Consider the following 19859-nt stretch of genomic DNA (forward strand, 5'->3'; position numbering starts at 1 on the left):
TAATCAAATTGCAAATAAATAAATAAAAATAAATAAAAATTATACTATTAATGATGGCACTGAAAGGAAAACTATCAAATGCCTTTATGAGATCTAAATAAAAGGACAGCAACACTTGTAGACCAGTAAGCAAGGCTCAAAGTCAGACAAACAGAATAATGATGATGCTCTTCATAAAACCATGCTGTTCTAAACATAATTATTAGCCACATTGGTATTTTCTTTCAAGGATTAGAAGAAGGCACTTTCAAAGCATTTGCAAAGAACAGCAGTCAGACTGACTGGTTGATAATTCACCAGTTTGTCTTAATACTCACTAATACGAACAAGGTAACACTGGCTAAATTTCATGAGGCAATAACAAAATTTTACTGTAAGAAGTCATTTAATAACACTGTAAATGGTTCAACAAGTGAATCTTCCATTAGACAAACATTCCAAGAGCATCACTAGATGCCATAGTGCTACTGACTAACTTGCTTTACTGCTGTTAATACCATACTGGAAGATATTTTAAGACAACTACCATAATAACACCTACCTAAAGATGTTAGAAAAGACAAACGTTACCAATTGTGTAAAGCATGCACTGACAGGTACAAGTAATTTTTGGGTTTTTCTTATAACTTTACCAAACACATCCAGGGGACCACCTTTGAAAGGACTACTCCTTTTATGGTTCACATATTAAAAAAACTGCTCATCACTGTTGTTAGTTTTTCCCTGGGGGTTGCTGTGCTGTCCTCCAGAAATGTAATCAGTTTTTCTATTAGGATGCTCTGCAAGATTTTACTGGCCACTTTCTCTGCAAGACTCTACCAGACTCTGCCCTTAAACTAACAAGCCTGCAACTTTCTGAATTCTCCCTCCCTCCAGTCTCTTACAAGGACACCCCAGATGCTGCCTTCCAATCTTCAGTCATGTTCGCAGCAGAAAGTGATCAGATGAAATCATCAGTCAGGGGATTTTCTAACACGAAGGCCAGATCCCTGAGAAACCTTGGAGGCAGCCAATCTGTTCCCTGTGTTCTACCCTCCCTTTAAGGAACACTGCCCGCTTAACCTCCTCCCTCTATATCCTGAGATCAGTCCACTGTCTCCCCATTCTACCCTACATTTCTCCCAACAAATCACCCTTCTTCCGATCCTTCAGTACAAACTGAAGCAATCAATGTATGTATTCAGCATCTCTGCTTTTTTTTTTTTTTTTTTTAACAATCTTCAGTTACTTTCATATTTCCTTTGCTCTTGATATATACATAAAAAGAAGCCTTCACTCTCCTTTGTCCTTTTCTGCCAAACCCCCTTTAGCTTGTGCTACTCATGCCCTCTTGCATACCTCTCTGTACTGTACCCCTCCCACCTCTCTGTACTGTACCCCTCCCACCTCCTCCTTTTCACCTAAGTAATGTTACCCCAAATGCTAACCTCTTCCCTTTTTGTCTTCCTCTCAAACTCATCCACAGCCCTCACTACTGCATTCTGATTTACTCCCTCCAAGTCTTCTTGGTTCCCTAACTCCTCTTTGACACTCTCCCCAAAGTTAATCATTATTCACTCCTCTAAAAATCACACACCATTGTCTTTGTTATGCCCTGGTGCAGAGAGAAATTTACCTTCATGAATGACTGTGACGGTAAATGCAAATACTGGCTCCAGTCATTTAGAAATGAGAAAGCAAACCTTCAATTGTGAGAAAATAATACAGTTCAGAAAAATCAAAAAACAAAATGTTAGAAACTTCACAAGCAATGTGAAAAATTACCTTTAGAACTAGCAATTAAAGCAATGCACGTCACAAGCTTCAGTTAGAAACTTACTTGTAGGTTGCCTAATGTAAAGTGGAACTCCAGTAACAAAGGAAACATACCAGACTCCTCCAGCAGACCACAACTGAAATAAATGGACTGGAAAGAGCACAGTTGAATAACCAAGTGTAGTTTAACTTCTAAGTGCTTTTGTCTTCAATAAAGGCATCGTCAGAAATGAAATAACACAGAAAGTAAATCTGTTTAACTCTACCTCTCAGTAAGCACTTAAACAATAAATGCCCTTATCAAGAGCAAGTGTAGCAGCGTTTAAAGTGACAGTGCATATATACAAAGCACAAAACTGCAATAACAAGCTAGTCCAAAATGCATACAGCAGTTTGCCTTCCCCTGTTTCAGATGATGATATATCCAAGGAAACAAACTGCTCAGCTGGGACTGACAAAAAAAGATACCAAATCCTTTAGATCAAATTCTATCAAAAAGTACTGAACACTAAGAGGATTCAGGCAAAAACTACTTCATTATCATGGCTTAGCTATCTGTTCTTCATCTGAGCCACAGCTGGCTTACGTAGCACCCAAAGCCATTCCCGTATTTGGCACTACACCCCAAAAAAAAAACAAAAAAAAACACTTTTTTAGTAGGTTAAGAAACTACTCAATATAATTATTCACATACAAAGTGTTGAAGAGCATTTCTTCATAAATGTCTTCTGTGTACCCGTTATATGTTCATAAGCTGGTACTAGGCTATCGGCCCTAGGGCCTATACAAGCCTAGCCATAATAATTCCCTGGCCATTTCTTCCCACAATATTTACTTCCCTGGACCACTGTCTAGCAGGGTGATTGACATGTTCCCCGGGGTAAATTTCCTACCTTCCATCCAGTCATCAAGGTTTCTTTTGAAGAGGGCCAAGGAGGCGCTCTGCTTGACATGTACGGGCAGTCTATTCCAGCATGTTTTGTTCATTGTGATGACAAGGTTTAGGTCCCTGGAGCATGTGGCTCTGATGGATTGCGATTGCTTTAAGTGTAGCATGTCCAACAGCTCTGGGTTTGACATGGCCTTGTATGTTAAAGCAGTGATCGCCTCCAAGTAGACGATATGCAACAGAGTATAGCTGGAGTTTTTTTAGTCAGTCAGCAAAGGACATCTGGTTTAGGCCTGTGATTCTTTAGTGAAGTGTTTCTGCGGCCATTCCAGTTGTTGTAGATGTCTTGTGATGTACATATTAGTTCTAATGGAAGAATGTGAAAGATTACAAAGAAAAATAGTTAACATGTCAACATCCCTTCAGAAGCAAGGACCTCTCTCAAATGTTTTGCTATTCATTCTCATACACTTAAGGTCTGATGGAGACTGTACAAAAGATTAATTCCTTAACGGACTCAGAAAAATGCATAATGCCAAAACATATAATTTATTAGAATCAGCCACTTACTAAAACATTCTATCAGACACATGAAAAAGCACACATAGAACGTCATTAAAATCTAAACACATCCTGTAAGCAAATCACTGCGTCTCACTCACAGAAGATTATTAAAATAAAAAAAATTGTACCGGAATGTATTCCACTTGCACTTCATTTTCATCATCATTACTGCACTCATCTTCATCAGCATCACAAATACGATTCTTGTTGTGAGGGGAACTGGAAGGAACTAGTTCGCAGGGGCCTGAAGCTTCTTTAAGGTGCTGAAGATAGTCATAGTCATCATCGAAGAAGACCCCATATTTCATCTGCTCTTCCTGTCTCTTGGCAACATCTCTCTGGTTATGGAAAAAAATAAATAAATACGACACATTTGCATGCACCAGGAAACAAAACAAAGTTACTATACATTTCAACATCCTAACACACTCATTACTTAAATTACATCAACTTTGATTGATAAATTTAAATGAAGCAAGATTAGCCATAAAGCTGTTATCTGCATATTCTTTATTAAATAAAAAAATCCTGTCTATTTATGGAACTATACGTATTCTGTTAAATAAATCTGTCAAAGTGGGTGAATAAGCATGCATTTTTTTAAATCTCTGTGGCATAACTACCCCTGAATTTCTTCCTTGAAAAAGAGACTGGACTTGTGTCTGAAATGTAAATGTCGTTAATCACCATCACATCTGCTGTTCTCCTAAAAACTGCTAAACTTCAATAATCCTAGTCACTACTTGGGCTTTGCACTTAAGCCACTGACAGTCTTCTGACCACTTCAAGGTAGACCTTCATATGCCAAGGATCATAGGAAGTTACTAGGCTATTGGCCCTGAGGCCCTTACAAGCCTAGCCAAGAATTTAGCCCATGTTCCATCAAGTCAGTACCCTATGCCCCTGTCCAGCAGGGACTCGGGTGGAATTCCAGGGGTATACTTTCTGTTACCCATCCAGTTAACCAGGTTGTGCTTAAAAAGTGTTAATGAGGCACTCTGCTTGACGTGGAGGGGGAGCCTATTCCACAGAAGGGGGAGTCACTCGGGCACAAGTCTGTTCCGCCAACAAGTCTTATTGATAAGAAACTATGACTTAACAGAAACAGATGCGACTGTCAGGTCACTTGAACAAAACAATGGTCACAATTGCACTGAATTATGCTCCACAGACTCCAACATGTAAATCTTTGATGGTCGTTAACCCCCCCCCCCCCCAAAAAAAAGAACAGTCTTTCTTAATACGTTATGGCAGTAAGTGCAGAAGTGTAATAACAGCGGGCCTAAACCCAAGCGGTGAGGTACTCCAGTGTTGAGTACACCTTTTCCAGAAAGTAAACTGAAGTAGATTTGAAAAGTTCTACTCTACATGTAATTTCTGAAGCAATGATTGAGATTCTCCTCATAAAATAAAGTTCAAAAATCTATGATTAACCATCTCTGAAGTCCCAAGTCATGTCTATGAATATGTTTGCAGTAGTAAGGCACTCCACTCACTACTACAACTTATTCAGGTACTTTAACTGATAAGAACTATGTAAAAAAACATATACTGACATAAGTAGGGTAGGAATTTTATTTAAATTTTAACATATTGCAAAAAATATATTTTTAAGCTTATGCCATGGGATATACATGGTGCACACAGTTACTCCCTTGCTCTAAGGCACATGAAAGCTTTTCTAATATATACTTTTATACAAAGCTTCATGAATGACTCCTTATCAGTAATCTTTCTAACACTAAAATATTTGCTCTGTGAGTAAAACTTCTCCTTATTTATCAAATCTGGCCTGCAGATTAATGACAATACAAGTATGAAGATAAAACATTGCTGAGGTCTCATCTTACAGAGAAGTTAAAAGAAATGCCAACACTACAAAAGAAAGAAGGTGAAGGCACATTAATGACAATTCCATTTCTCAGGCAGGCTAACAGCACCTGAATATCCTAACACAGACGGATACTGACATGGCCACCTTAACCCTGAGATGTGGTCGCAGTTTAAAACACCCTAATAAGGAAAAAGTACAAATTGGAGGCAAGTTTTTGCTGTTGACCCCTCAAAAAAGAAACAGTACTCATCAAATGTGCCCCTTCTCAGTTTGGTAAAACCCAAGTGTTTTTGCACAGGGGCAGTGTTCTCCCCTCCCCTTACTTAACTGTAGGGTTACACCAGCACTGAGGAAAACAAGCTGTCCCAATCAATGACTGCCACATCCTCAAAGTTATCCTACTCCCAAAAGTGCATACCACGTGACTAGAAGGTGCTGCTGAAGAAACATCTACCTATTCTTAAAATTTGTAAACCTTTTCCCTCTCTATCAAAGATATCAATAGTATGAAATACAGAAATAAAGTAGCAGTACATTTACAACTTATCCACTGGCAACTACATCAATCCCAAACACAGCGATAACCTAAGTTATCATACTGCATTTTTTTTCAAAGTTAAAAAGGATATGCATTCAATGAAAGACAAAAAAGGGGTGGGGGGATTCATTTCCTCAACACAAACGTCACTTCATGATTTTCCACCCTTAAACTCATGTAACAACTGCTGATGCCGGGCCTCTCCTCCCAAATTACAGCAAACAGACTGATTTTATTTTGTGGGAACAAGAGACACAGCCTCTTTCATGCAGGAGAGTCTCGGCCCAGGGAGCAAGCACCAATTTTATTTCCCTTTTACTGTTAACCAAATTCAGAACTTGACTGGTGAATCACAATCAAAGCCTGCTTTCATACAACTTCAGCTCACTGAAATCTCCTTAACCCCAAAGTAAGGAAATTCAAAACAAATTGTAAGATCTGCAGCACCATATTTGACAGGATTTATTAAAAAATAAATAAATTACAAACCTGCAAAGTGGAAAATACTCTGACACTAATTTAGAAAATACAGATGTGAAAACATTACTTAACCAGGAATCGGTGAAGAAACAGTGTTAGAAGAGACATGACAGCCACTTATAAACATCCATCCTGTTTTACACGCCCAAGCACTACTTTCTGAAAGACATGAATTTATCTTCAGATGCAAAGATTCGGCATTATGCTATATTCAAAACTTTACCTGTTTGAAATAAATTGTTTGTGGGAATCCTATCTATCTAACATATACACATTACTCCCCCTACCAAACAGAGCATTCATAAACTGGGGTACTGAAAGAAACAGGTAATACCCCCAAGGGGAAACATGCAAACTGCACAGGATGCCTTAAATGCATTATAATGGCAACATAAGGCCTGAAACACAGCAGATGTTAGCACTTCATGATCTTTACTTCAACTTCTGGCATGAAAATGACAGCATAACAAGCATATCCCATTACTGGCAACACTCCTGTTTATACACCACCACATCAATCACCATTTTTCTCTTCTCTAGCTATACATTAGTATACCATGACCCAATACAGAAACGTATGCAAGTCAGAATTAAAAATATATTATATGTGTGTTGTTCAGGTTTTTGCTTACTTGCATAATTCTGAACTCTACACAGTTGCTTATGGATTATTCTTCCTAATCTGAATATCTGCACGTTTCTACACCATCAATTTTCTGCAGTTATCTACTCTTCAGAAAAACATGAGAATGGAATGGCTGTTCTGGTAGATTCTGATGTGCACTCACCGGATTGGATTCATTCTCCAAAACATAACTTCAAATTTAACTTTCTTCTGCTGTACCTTCACTAGAGAAATCAAGGAGCATTTCTTGCTAACATGATGGTAAGTTTACATGATTTAGTCTTCAACTCAAGTTACTGTACACAAAAATGGTTTTCAGAATCACAGAATCATAGGATATACAAGACAATTTGATCAGAGGCCATGTGCACCTTACCAATAACCATCCTCAGTCTCTACCACCCCCCTTCAAGGAAGGCAATGCCTTTAAGTCCTGAAGTAAATTTAACGGTACCCATTAAGTTATTCAAGCTATGTCTTAAGGATGAAAGGGAATCACTTTTTGACCTGTAGGGGGAGCCTGTTTCAAAGCAGATAGTGGTGCTGGATGAAGAATAAAACAAGATGCAAGGATGGGTTCATTTTCTGATGCAAGCTAAGATTTCTTGTTCTAGTGTTGGCTGCACTATCTGACTTATCTTGAAAAAAATTACACCAAGGATAGCAGTATCCTTTACAGCAGGGTAAGCAAAGCATAGACCCCCCCCCCTCAGGAGACTGTAAGACACAGAATACAGAAAGGATCACAGTCTCCCTGGTAGCTAAGCTTTTTCGGGTGAGAGAATTTTTGTAAAACCTAATTTTTTTTCAGGTTTTCTGATGCGTCGTACTAGACACAAATGAAGGGGTGTGTATATTCTACAATTGGGCAAAGCAGAGCAGAACATAAGCAAACAATGGCTTCCTTGGTTTTAGAAGAGATGCACATGGCAATTAGTTGAGCGAGACAGGATTTCCTAAATACAAATCACCAGATGGTGATTAAAGGAAAGTGAGCTATCAACCCAGATGCCCAGGCATACCTCTCAACTTCTAAATGCAGGAAATCTGGACAAAGCCCAATAAAATGAGGAGACAAAGGCCCAAAAATCGGGACACATTTTAAATATTGCTCTTAGAAACTTACCAGAGTAACAGGGTTTGTTTTAACATACATTTTCAAAGGATTTGAAGTCTAAAACTCAGATGTTTGTCATTACGTAGGGATTTCAATCCTCAGATCATCCCAGTGATTTGCCAGAAAACCACGAATTTTTGTAGGAACAAACCAAAAATATGAGCTAAAAATCTGGACAGCCAAGAGGTATATGATCAGGTCTGTACTCACTGACTTGTATGACAGCAGGCTGTTTTCAAGGTGGTTGTGATGACCCCACTTAAATCCGGGGCAGTAACTAATGAGCCTCAATCCTCACCACTGCCCCCGGTTAGGGAACATCACTGATAGCAGGGATAGAAATACACAAATTCCACTAAGGAGTACACTGGGAACAGGCTCCAAACCTGGGACTGCCTATATGCTTCACTCTAGGTTCCCAAAGGGAGTCTTCACACTAACCACTGCAGAGCTCTGTGTCCCAGTTCCAGGTATTTGACACACTTACTCTTAAATGTGTGATCCCGCGGTAGTGGTGCTGCGGTAGCGTGGTCGCCTCACAGCAAGACGTTGGCCCGTTCGATTCTCAGCTAGAGCGTCTTCTGTGTGGAGGCATGCATGAATGGGCGTGCCTTCGTTGAAGGTTGTGCATCAGGGCTGGTAACTCGGCATGTAAAAATCCATTACCAAACATTAGCGGACCGGAGTTCCGCTGTGGCGACCCCTAACCGGGATAAGCCGAAAGACATAACTCTTAAATGTGTGATATTCACACATACAAACACTCTTTGGAAAGACTGGCACAGATTTACCTGCTACACCCTCTTTCCCAAATGACTGGTAACATCTGCTACCAGTCAAATACCATAATACCTTTCAAAAGGGGTGTTCAATTATAATGGGTAAAATAAATACAGATATAAATGACAGCATGTAATCCAAGCAGTAAGGCTTTTCAGAATGGCCCTGGTGTTATCACAAAAAGCATAAACACTCTCAAGTTACTAAAATGTACTTTCTAAATAACCAGCCACAATAAAAGGTAGAAAAATACTTAATAACATGGATTTAAAACATGTAGACAGTGAATAACTTGTGTCTTTTGGCTTTTTCCCTGTTAGGGGTCGCCACAGCGGAACTCCGGTCCGCTAATGACTGGTAGTTGATTTTTACGTGCCGAGTTACCAGCCCCGACGCACAACCTTCAATGAAGGTACACCCATTCACGCATGTTTCCATGCAGAAGACGCTCTAGCTGTGAATCAACTGGACAGCGTCTTACTGTGAGGCAACAACGCTACCGCAGCACCACCACAGCGGACGTAGACCGTGAATAACTGATTCTAATAAATCACAGAGTTTCACACACAGGAATGATGAAAATAACACTGTAGGACAGATTTCACACTGACTGTAGAAAAACTAACTATAGTTCCCTATTTAAGGTGAACTGTCCCTTTCTAATCTAATTAATACAGCAAGACAAGATGATACTCTTACTTCTGCAAGGCAATATAAGAATTTATGCCCACTCTTCAGGCTGTTGTCTGGTCCTCTGCAACAGGAATAATAACTCCTATTATTATTGCTGTACAGCTCTGGAAAACAAACTTAACAGTGATAACTACTGATCTGGAAAACAACAACTGAGCTTTAACTGACTCAAAAAAAAAATTCTGCTATCAAAAAAGATTAAGTCACAGAAAGCGGTTATAAGAATTCTACTCTCTAATGTCAGTCTTTAAAAAGTAAACAAAATAGCCACTGTGGAGATTCTATTCCTTTCAGCTCTGGCACACAATGACATATCTAGGTGAGCTGACTGGCATAACCTACATTTAGAATTTTTTTTTTTTTTTTTTGTTAATTTGGTCAGCCAGAAGAACACAGATTTAAACATTTTACATAAATCAAAGTAATAATCAAAAAACAAACTCACTCACAAAATTATAGCTAGTCATGCTGGCATATATAACACAGGGTAAACTACAATTATTTAATAGTATTTAAAAAACTTCACCCAGTCATGCTAGCACAGCTAACAATATGTAAAATCCTCACAGTAGTCTGTTAAAGCTATTTGCCGGGATCATAACATTTCTTGCCATTTAGTTTTATCCCTTTTTTTTGTACCAGGTATTGATTCATGTTTGAAAAATCAAGTATCTTGAGTTGACAACTACACTCAATTTTACAGTCATCAGCAAAGCTGGTTAACCACAGATCACTATTATCAGTTTTGAGGCTAGAGAAATAAATGCCAAACAGGAGGTTCCCAACACAGATCCATGAGGGAAATCACTGGACACCTTCCTTCTAGTTATCCAAAAATCTACTCCAGGATAGAATAATATGGCCCTCCTGGAGAAAGGAGGTGTAGATTAGCAAAGTATGCATGGTCATAAGATTCAGCAGCCTTGGAACATCTATGAATCAGATTTCTGATGTGATTTATGAGGTCTGTAATGATGCAATCCATTGCTTTACAGAAGCCTCAAATATGATATGTAGTTTTTACTGCTCATGGTGGATACACCCTTGTGGAGGGGCATCACTACCACATTGTGCCAAGATTCAGGGACATAGTTTCTATATAACATTAGATTAAAAACAGTTTAACAAGGGGATCAGCAAGCATATGTTTGATGCTGCTTATTAGGCAACTCAGTACATTGCCAAGAACCATAGAAAAAAAAAAGTGTTTTATTGCCTTTAAAACCATACTTAGGACATGATCTTTGGTGATGGTGGGGAGGGGGAGTAAGAAAGGGATGACTGGAGATGGGATTATAGTTTTAGAGGATAAGTTGGCCACAAATATGTGCTATCATTTTAGCAATGTCTTTCAACTTTGAGTGGGAGCCACTAATATGAAGCAGTATTCTGAATATTTCTTAAATTTTCTAACGTAACTGAAGAAGGCCTTGTAGTTATAGCCTTTCTTTTTTGTCTCCCTTCTGCTTCATTTTCTCCAACTACTTCAGTGCCCTTACCCTCCTAATGCCCCCAGTCCACCTCTATTCTAAGACGTGGCCGTTGGCAGAACGTACAGGTACCGGGGGGGGGGGGGTCATGCTTATGACAGTTTCTACTGGTGATTTTTTTTTTTCATTTATGGCCTATCCCCTTGGCATGCCCCTCCTCCTGTATTCAACTGTTACATCCGAAGGCTACTCCTCTCTATGAACCACCCTCCACACAGTGAACAGCCAGGAAGTTCTTCTTAACCCAATTCAAGAAGAGCTGGACATTGGTACTGCATTCCATCTTATGAACAGATAGTTGACGTCGTCGAGCACTAATGAGGCACTGCTTTACAAGGATATCTTCAAGTAATGCTAGGAAGTTTTCATGTTGTATGGGGCCATGGTCGGAGATCAATAGTTTCACATGCAGTTTATCAAGACTCCTGCTCTATCTTATACAGATGCTTCCTCTCTCTTCTGTGAATGTGTGAATATGACCCTAGTATATAGTATGATCATGATTCTGGTGAGTAGCCTATGATATCTGCATCTGAATGACTCTTGTTTATTCCTCAAAACTAGCACTCATAGTATCTCCTTTCCAATAAACAGAAATCATTCTGTTATTACAATAGCAGTAATATTCCCGATTGCTGAGATTTCTCTTAATCAGCTGCCTGTATATGACACTGCTACTGTCTTTCAGTATCAATAATGAAGTGGTACTGAGCAACTTTTTTTATAATCATTTTACTCAAGTATTTCAGATGGCTGATGGTCTTTACTTGCAGCATATCCCAAAACAGAAAGTGATCACTTCTACCAGTACTATGGCTTTTTCTTCCTAAAAGACTACTGTTCATATCATTTACTCTCCACAGGTCTACTACGGGAATCTCACAGCTTGTAAAATGTAAAGGTTGATTGGCAAGTACTAAGCTAGCTGCCCTTACAAGCCATTTAAGCCTAGCCAATTTACCTTTATGTGCTCGAAATAACCTACCCCATATGACTGCAGATTGGCCTTACCCATCTCATGGTCAATAATTATATGTTATCCCTAATGAGAATAACTGGGATCATACCACAGATCGATAATTTGAGGGGACACATGCATGGGATAAAGTACTTAGGACATGCCTCTGTACATCATTAGTACAGGGGCAGTCCTGGGGTGAATTTTCCGTTTCCCCATCCACACATCCAAGTTGCTCTTGAAAAGTGACAGGGATGAACTTTGTTTTATGTGAATGGGGAGTCTATTCCATAACAATGGTATCCTCTGCAAGATATACCTGTTCTTACAAACCACTCTGTTGATGTTGCAGAAGAGGTGTAGTTTTCTAGACAGAGCATTTCTGATGTCATAGGACTTGCTGACGTGCATTAAATCCATCAGTAATGGGTCAGAGGAGGTCTCATCTGCCAGACAGGACAGCTCTCAGCAGTGTGTAGGATACAGAATATAGTGACAGGGCTTCAAGTCAGTCCAAGTAGGATACACTGTTTAGGCCTTATATCCTTTTAGGAAGGCATTTCTGTGGGCATTCCAGTTGTTGCATGTATTTGAATAAACATTCCAAAGAGGGCGTTCCACTCAATGACTGGCCTGAGGGCGGAGTAAAGGAGGACAATAACATTCCCCAGACGCAATCCCTTTGCTTATACGCTGTACAATATAGAAGGACTTTCTTACAACAGACACATGTTGGACAAAAGTAAGGTCACTGTCCACATAGGTTCCCGACTCTTAGGGGCATACTGTCAATGTGGTAGTTCCCTGGGGTAGAGGACTTTCCAAAGGATACAATAATTAATTTTTATGGCATCTAATTTCAGTCCATAATTTTTACACCATTTATTTATTTGAAACAAACCTTCCTGCAGGACGGCAAAGTAATTTAAGGATTCAATGACTGCTCCTAGCTTGCAGTCACCGGCAAACTTAATCAGTCATAGCCCTTGGTATTAGCTTTAACTTTAGAAAATTAGATGCCAAACAGGAGTGGTCCCAGTACAGAACCATGGGGGACTCCACTGGTGACTGGTCTCTTTGTAGAGATAACTGTCCCCATTTTGATTACCTGTGAGCCAGCTCGCAATCCAATGGGTGATAGGTTTATTTGGCTAATCTACTATGCCCGAGTTGGGAGAGTGTCAAAAGCTTTGGCCAGGTTGAGATATCTGGTGTGTACCATTCTGTGTTCACCCATTGCTTTGGTGACCTTCTCAAAAAAATACATCAGGTTGAGTAAGCATGACTTGCTCTTGACACATCCAAACTGGGACAGCCAGTGCGTTTGGACAGCCAGTGCTTGGAGACAACCTATGTCCTTGGGTTAATTCCATGACAAGTCTTTCTATGGCTTTGCTCATCAGGCTGGTCAGACTTGTGGGCCTGTAACTGCCTGGGTCTGTGGAAGGTCCTCCCTTATGCAGGGGAATGACTGCAGCTGTTCTCAATTTGTTTGGTACAAAACTCATATGGAGGGCAAGATTGAATAGTGTTGCTAGGGATGTGGCTAAATTATGCTTCATGCTATTTAAGATGCATCCAAGGATATTCGATTAAAAATAAGTACAACAATATCAAAATAAGTTAGTTCATCTATCTATCTATCTATTCATTTAATATAGTTATTTATAGAAATGTATTTATTTATTTATCTATATATTTATATAGCTCATTCAATGAAGCATTCATCAAAAATATTTTATGGGACTATTTATATTGAAGCTTCTTAGCTTAATATTATATTATATCTATACATCTATACATAGAGGCAGTATATTACAATAGCAAGTAGTTTAATATTAAGAGAAGATAAGGACAGCTATCCCAGGATATAACAATAATAATTAAATGAATAACCAAATTTAGTATAAATTTTAGTATACTTAATAACTACGATATTTATTGTATGTTCATATTTTTATATATATTGAACCTTATTCTTGTCTACGTTTTACATTACCAACATAGACATGTAAATAGAGAGGCAATATAACTCCCAAACATCTTTTATTAGTACATCTACTCACAATGACACATCATTTTGATTCATTACATTTATATAATCATATAGGACTATTAGACAAGATACAATGCCAGTGATTGTATGAACTAGAATCATAATTTCATGTTTTTAGAATGCATTTTATATTCAACATTACTCAATTAATTTTATTAATCTATTTCTGATGTATTTTATTAAAAGTTTAATGTTGATATTGATTTCAAATACAGATATTCAATCTAGCTATGAATTTAATTATTTACCTAACATTGTCATTCTTATATATTTTTTCATAAGGAGACCTATACCATGTTATTCCTTATAAACCTTTTGATTGCATAATTATCTCAGAAAGAGTGGGAAATTAAGCTCTTTAAGTACTTAATTGTATAATTGCTGTTACTATAAGAATACCTGAATTTTTCATTTAAAATGTAACCTGAAGAAGCATACCAGTGTGTATGCGAACGTGCTCATTTCTGGAATAAATTATATATTTTTATTATATCGTGGTGATCCTTGCTTGGTGTTCCTGAGATATTTAAGATGCATCCAAGGATATTCGATGCAATATTTTTTATCTTTTGATAGAACTTTTAGCACTTGGCCTTGTGGGATAGCTGGAGGCAAGCCAATTTTGAGTATATCTTGAGGGGAGAGAGGGGTAAAAGTTAGAGCCATATTTATCGGCCAGTAGGTACACTAAATCTTCAGCCTCAGTGTAAATTATCATCATTCATAATCAGCACAGTACATTGATGCGTTGTGCTTTTGAGATTATGAACATAACTAAAACATGTCTTGTGATGGTCTCTGGCTTGGGTAGCAATTTTAGCTTCAAACTTGGCTTTGATGAATTTGGCAAAGTTTCAAGAGTTTTTAACCAGCTCTCTTTGTGCTGACAGACAAAACTTTGCATATGGTCCATGTGACCAGAGTTCAATAAGGGGCTTTGGTGCCTGGCTAAATTGGCAGGGAAGGAAGGAAGTGCCCATCTAGGAGTCAGGCAGAGTTGGCCATATATTGCCACTATCCATTGGAGATGGGATGGTGATGCAAATGGGCAGCACTGGGGCTGGGCATTAGGATTACCAAGGCAACACTTGGTGGTAGCCCTCAGCACGGGTGCGTGGAAACATGCACTAACAAGGTAAAGGTGTTGTGGCCCTCCATGGCGATGTGGTTTGCATATCCCCCTGCCAAGGGGCAGGGTTACAGCCATCATCAAAAATGCCTTCACTGCAGAGATGCCAATAAGGACACAAAGCACCCTCATGGCTGCCGGAATAATGGTGGCTTCCAAACAGCTCCTGCCTCGACCCTGAACAATGTCAAACTCAGGGAAGGCTCAACTATCAGCAGGCATACAGGCAAAAGGCATAGAACAATATTTCAGGCACACTCAGCTACTAAACCAAGCCCAGTATCTGAAACCAAAATTCCACAAAAAGCAAACAATTTTTCTGTGCAACAATCACAGCTCTATTCAATATACCATTTACCATGACTACCTCTACAAATTTACACAATTCAGATAACAGTTACTCTTAAATAAAAAAGTACAGTTTTGTACCTACCATAAATGTAGATGTCCGAGAGGTATGCATCTGCAGTCCTAACAAATGGCTTGTCCTGCCTCAGGCAGCTCTTCGGTCGGACGGATTCCAAAGTCTGGGTCTGGCCTCGGCTGATGTCGCACTTCACCCGACGTCATAGCTGCTGTGAATTGGGTATAAAGGCATCAGCCGACGCCATTTTCCTCAGTGTTTCTTGCCCCAGATGCCAGGTGCCCTCTAGGAAGGCTAAATTTGGATAAATGTGAATGATTCCAAACAGTAGAGAACAAACAAAAATAAACATGTATATACATATATACAAACAAATACACCATAATAGATTCCCCCAGCTAGCTACAAGATGGGCAAATACCCTAGGAGTACCACAGAAGGGAAGGAGGGTGGGTAATCCTGACTGCAGATGCATACCTCTCGGACATCTACATTTATGGTAGGTACAAAACTGTACTATGTCCTTCAAGGATGCATCTGCAGTCCTAACAAATGGGTAGATTACCGTAGCCAAACTGGGGGAGGAGGCACTAAGATGATTATGGTGCAGTTAAGATCCCTTGCAAAACAGCAGTTGCAAAACCTGCTCGGGATCTGGAGTATAAAGGTAGATTATAATGCTTGGCAAATGTATGCACGGAGCTCCAAGTAGCAGCTTCTAAAATGTCTTTGGTAGCCACTCCTCGTAAGAAAGCTGTAGTAGTGGCTGTAGCCCTTGTGGAGTGAGGTCTGATGTCTTTTGGAGTTGTCTTTCCATGAAAAGAGTAACAAAATCTAATGCAATTTCCTATCCATTTTGAGATTGTCTGTTTTGAAATTGCTTTTCCTTCCATTCCTGTTGCATATGCTACCAGAAGCTGGTCAGTTTTTCTATTGTTCTTGGTTCTGTCCAGATAGTAGCGCAATTGCCTGTGCACATCCAAGGTAAGTAGTAGTCTTTCCCTCCTGTTCTGTGGGTTGGGGAAAAATGTTGGTAGGTGGATTGCTTGGTTCAATGATACCCTAGAGACCACTTTTGGCATAAAAGTAGGGTTAGTTCTCAAGGACACTCTATCCTGATGGAAGATAAGGAAGGGCTGTACTGCCATTAATGCCTGTAATTCAGAAACCCTTCTTGCTGAAGTGATTGCAAGCAGGAAAGCAGTTTTCCAAGATAAGAACTGTAATTCTGCTGTTGCTGCTGGTTCGAAAGGGGGAAGTGTTAACTTTTCCAGCACAAAGTTAAGGTCCCATGTAGGCAAAGGTGGCTTCCTTGGAGGCTTTACATTTTTAATTCCTCTCAGGAACTGTCTGAGTAAAGGATGAGAGAAGACTGGAGGATCCATGTTGTATTCTGCTGAAATTGCAGCTGCATGAATCTTAATGGAGGAGTAAGACAGGCCATTGTGGAAAAGTTCTGCTAAATATTCCAGGATGTTAGCTATGTTTGCTAATGATACATTTTCTCCTTTTGCTGCACTCCAAATGAGGTATCTTTTCCATTTGGCTGAATAAGTCTTCCTTGTGGAGGGCCTGTGAGCCTCCAGGATAATGTCTTTAACCCTCTGAGATAAATCTGGGTTATTTTGTTTTATGTAATATTCCAAGCAGCTAGTTGCAGTGTTTTCAAGTTTGGATGTAGGATCTTGAAGTTGTTCTGTGTTAGCAGTAAAGGAACTAGAGGTAGAGGCCATCGTGTGTCCGAGACATACTCCTCAGTAGCGGGTACCAATGCTGCCTCGGCCAGTCTGGAGCTATCAGGATGATCTTTGGGTGATCTTCTTTGATCTTCAGTAGCACTTTGTGCATCAAAGGAAGAGGTGGGAATGCATATGCTGTCAGGTTTTCCCAACTGAAGGAGAGGGAGTCCACCTTCCAAGCAAGTGGGTGGTATGTCCTTGTGCAGAATTTCCTCAATTGGTGGTTGTGAGGGGATACGAACAGGTCTATTTCTGGTAGTCCCCATTTCTTTGTAATGGATTTGAAGATGTCTGGATGCAGCATCCATTCGTGGGCATCCGTGGTAGTTCTGCTTAAGGTGTCTGCTAGTATATTTTCTTTTCCTGGCACAAATATGGCCTGGAGCTGAATGTTGAGGTTCAGGGTCACATTCCACAGGTCCACTGCCATCCGGCATAGAGGATATGAGTGTGTGCCTCCTTGTTTGTTGATATACCACATGACTGTGGTGTTGTCCGTCCTCATCAGCAAATGACCCTGTTGAAGAAACGGTCTGAATGTCTGAATTGCCTGTTTCACTGCCAGCATCTCTTTTTGATTTATGTGTAGGTTCAGCTGGTCTTGTGTCCATAGGCCTTGTATACACTTGTCCACCATGTGTGCCCCCCAACCGAGGTCTGAGGCGTCCGTGGTGATAGTCTGGCTTGGGTGAGGCTTGTGGAAGGCAGTCCTCTGTTCAACTGACAGGCCTGAGCCCACCACAGGAATTCTTGATTCAGGCATGGAATTATTGGAATCTGGGCTTCTAGACTGTGCTTGTGTTGAGACCATAAATTCCTTAGGTACCATTGCAACTTCCTCATATGCAGTCTGGCATGTGGAATCAATATTATACAGGATGCCATGTAACCCAGGGCTTGCAGGACTTTCCTTGCTGTAAGCTGGTTCTGTGTTGTTAATGCCATGAAATAGAGTGGTAGTTGCTTTTGCTTTTCTGCTGTGAGAAATGCCATCTGATTTGAAGTGTCCAGTTCTGCACCCAAGAATGTTATCCTTTGGGATGGTACCAGCCTTGACTTTTTCATGTTGACTGTGTATCCCAGGGCTTGCAGTAGTTGTATAACCTTTTCCAAATCTTTTGTTAATTTGGTCTTGTTGTCCGCTTGTATTAGGCAGTCGTCCAGGTATGGATAAATCTGAATTCCCTGAAGCCTGCAATGAGCAATTACTGATGCCAGGCATTTACGTGAATACTCTGGGCGCAGTAGATAAGCCAAAGGGCAATGCTGAGAATTGATAATGCTCTGATCCTGCAAGAAATCTGAGGTATCTTCTGCAATCTGGTCGTATAGGGACGTGCAGGTATGCCTCCTTGAGATCTAGAGTCACCAGCCAAGACTCCTTGCCCAGCATGGGAAGAAGTTGATGTAGGGTCAGCATTTTGAATTTTGGAACAATGAGATATGTGTTCAGAGCGGACAGGTCGAGAATAGGTCTCCATTGGTTTTCTTTCCTTGGTACCAGGAAAAGTCTGGAGTAAAATCCTTGTCCTTGTTCCATAGACGGTACCTTTTCTATAGCTCTCATCCTTAGTAAGTGGTTGATTTGTTCTAGAGCGTTTGTTTTTTGGTTTGGTGGTAGGTTTGGCATTCCTCTCTTTTTTGGTAGTGTGTGGAAGTGAAACCTGTAGCCTTTGTCTATTGTCTGTAAAATCCATTTGTCTCCTGTAATATAATGCCAGTTTACAGAAAATAAGGCTAGCTTTCCGCCTAAGGGTGCTTCCAGTTGTTCCCTGGTAGGCGGTATCAGAGTCAAGTCATTGTGCCTGTCCTGTGGAAGTGGTAGTAGCTGGATCTGTGGCAGTACTTCTCTGGTTGTTAGGCTGCCACTGACGTCCCCTGTAGGCACCTCTGGATTGGCCTCTGCCTCTTGGGCCTATTTCTGGCCCTCTGTGCTCTGGAAGTGTCTGGAAAGGACCAATTCTTCGAAGGCCAATTTCTACTAAACCTCGGAGGCTGGACCTGTAAGAAATCCTTGACTGTTTGGACAGATTTTGCTTTTTCTTCCACCTTCTTTAGCACTTGCTGTGCAGGGGAGCAAAACAAACTTTGTTTCTCCATGGGAGCATCTAGGAGCTTTGACTTTACATGGTCTGGTAAGGATTGCTCTTTTAACCATGCATGCCTTCTGATCACTGTACCAGTCACAGCTGATCTAAAGGAAGCCTCCAGTGCATCATAGCCGCATTTTAAGGAATGATTACTGACCTGCTGAGTGTTATGTACCAAATCCTGAAGGGACTTACGGTCTATAGGTTCAGGAGAGGACAGTTTTTTTATTTAGCTGGTCTAACAAAAATTCCTGATACTGAATCATGTGGAATTGACAGTTTAAGGCCCTAGCAGAAAGAGTAGCAGAAGTATAAACTTTTTTACCCCATCTCTAATGCCCTAGATTCTCTTTCAGAGGGAGGGGTTTTGGCAGAGGCAGCTGCTACAGCTTTGGGGCCCTGTGAAATAGTTTCAGGATCTGCAATAGGAGCCTTATACAAGTGAAGTGTGTCCGGGACCCTGTAATATCTGTCGGGCTTAGCAGGGGCCGGGGGTAGAGAGTCAGGGGCAGTACAAGCATCATTAAATGCATCATCCACAACTGTTAGTACTGGAGGAATGGCTAAAGGCCTGTGCTGTGGTAAATGTAAAAAGGTCCTTAGCCTTTTCCTTGAATCTGAAAAATCCTGGCCCTGCCATTGAAATTGCTCTCATAGCATGCAGGGTTTCCCCAAAAGAAAATTCCTCAGGAGGAGAGGCAGAAGGGATGGAGTCTTCTGCATCAGAGTCCTCATATGGAGAATAAGGGCCTTCTGGA

General features: G+C 40.3%; 1 protein-coding gene across 1 annotated transcript in view; it reads right to left on the bottom strand.

Annotated features, from left to right (window-relative positions):
• The window catches only part of LTV1 (LTV1 ribosome biogenesis factor), a 388845-nt gene that overhangs the window by 314686 nt on the left and 54300 nt on the right, over positions 1 to 19859 (bottom strand). Inside the window, exon 3 of the mRNA XM_044060085.1 lies at positions 3337 to 3546. Coding sequence (XP_043916020.1) covers positions 3337 to 3546 — 210 coding nt within the window. The remainder of the gene's footprint in view (positions 1 to 3336; positions 3547 to 19859) is intronic.

This window comes from Protopterus annectens, chromosome 1.part2, assembly GCF_019279795.1.
Source record: "Protopterus annectens isolate FY-2018-M chromosome 1.part2, PAN1.0, whole genome shotgun sequence".
Taxonomy (NCBI): Eukaryota; Metazoa; Chordata; order Ceratodontiformes; family Protopteridae; genus Protopterus; species Protopterus annectens.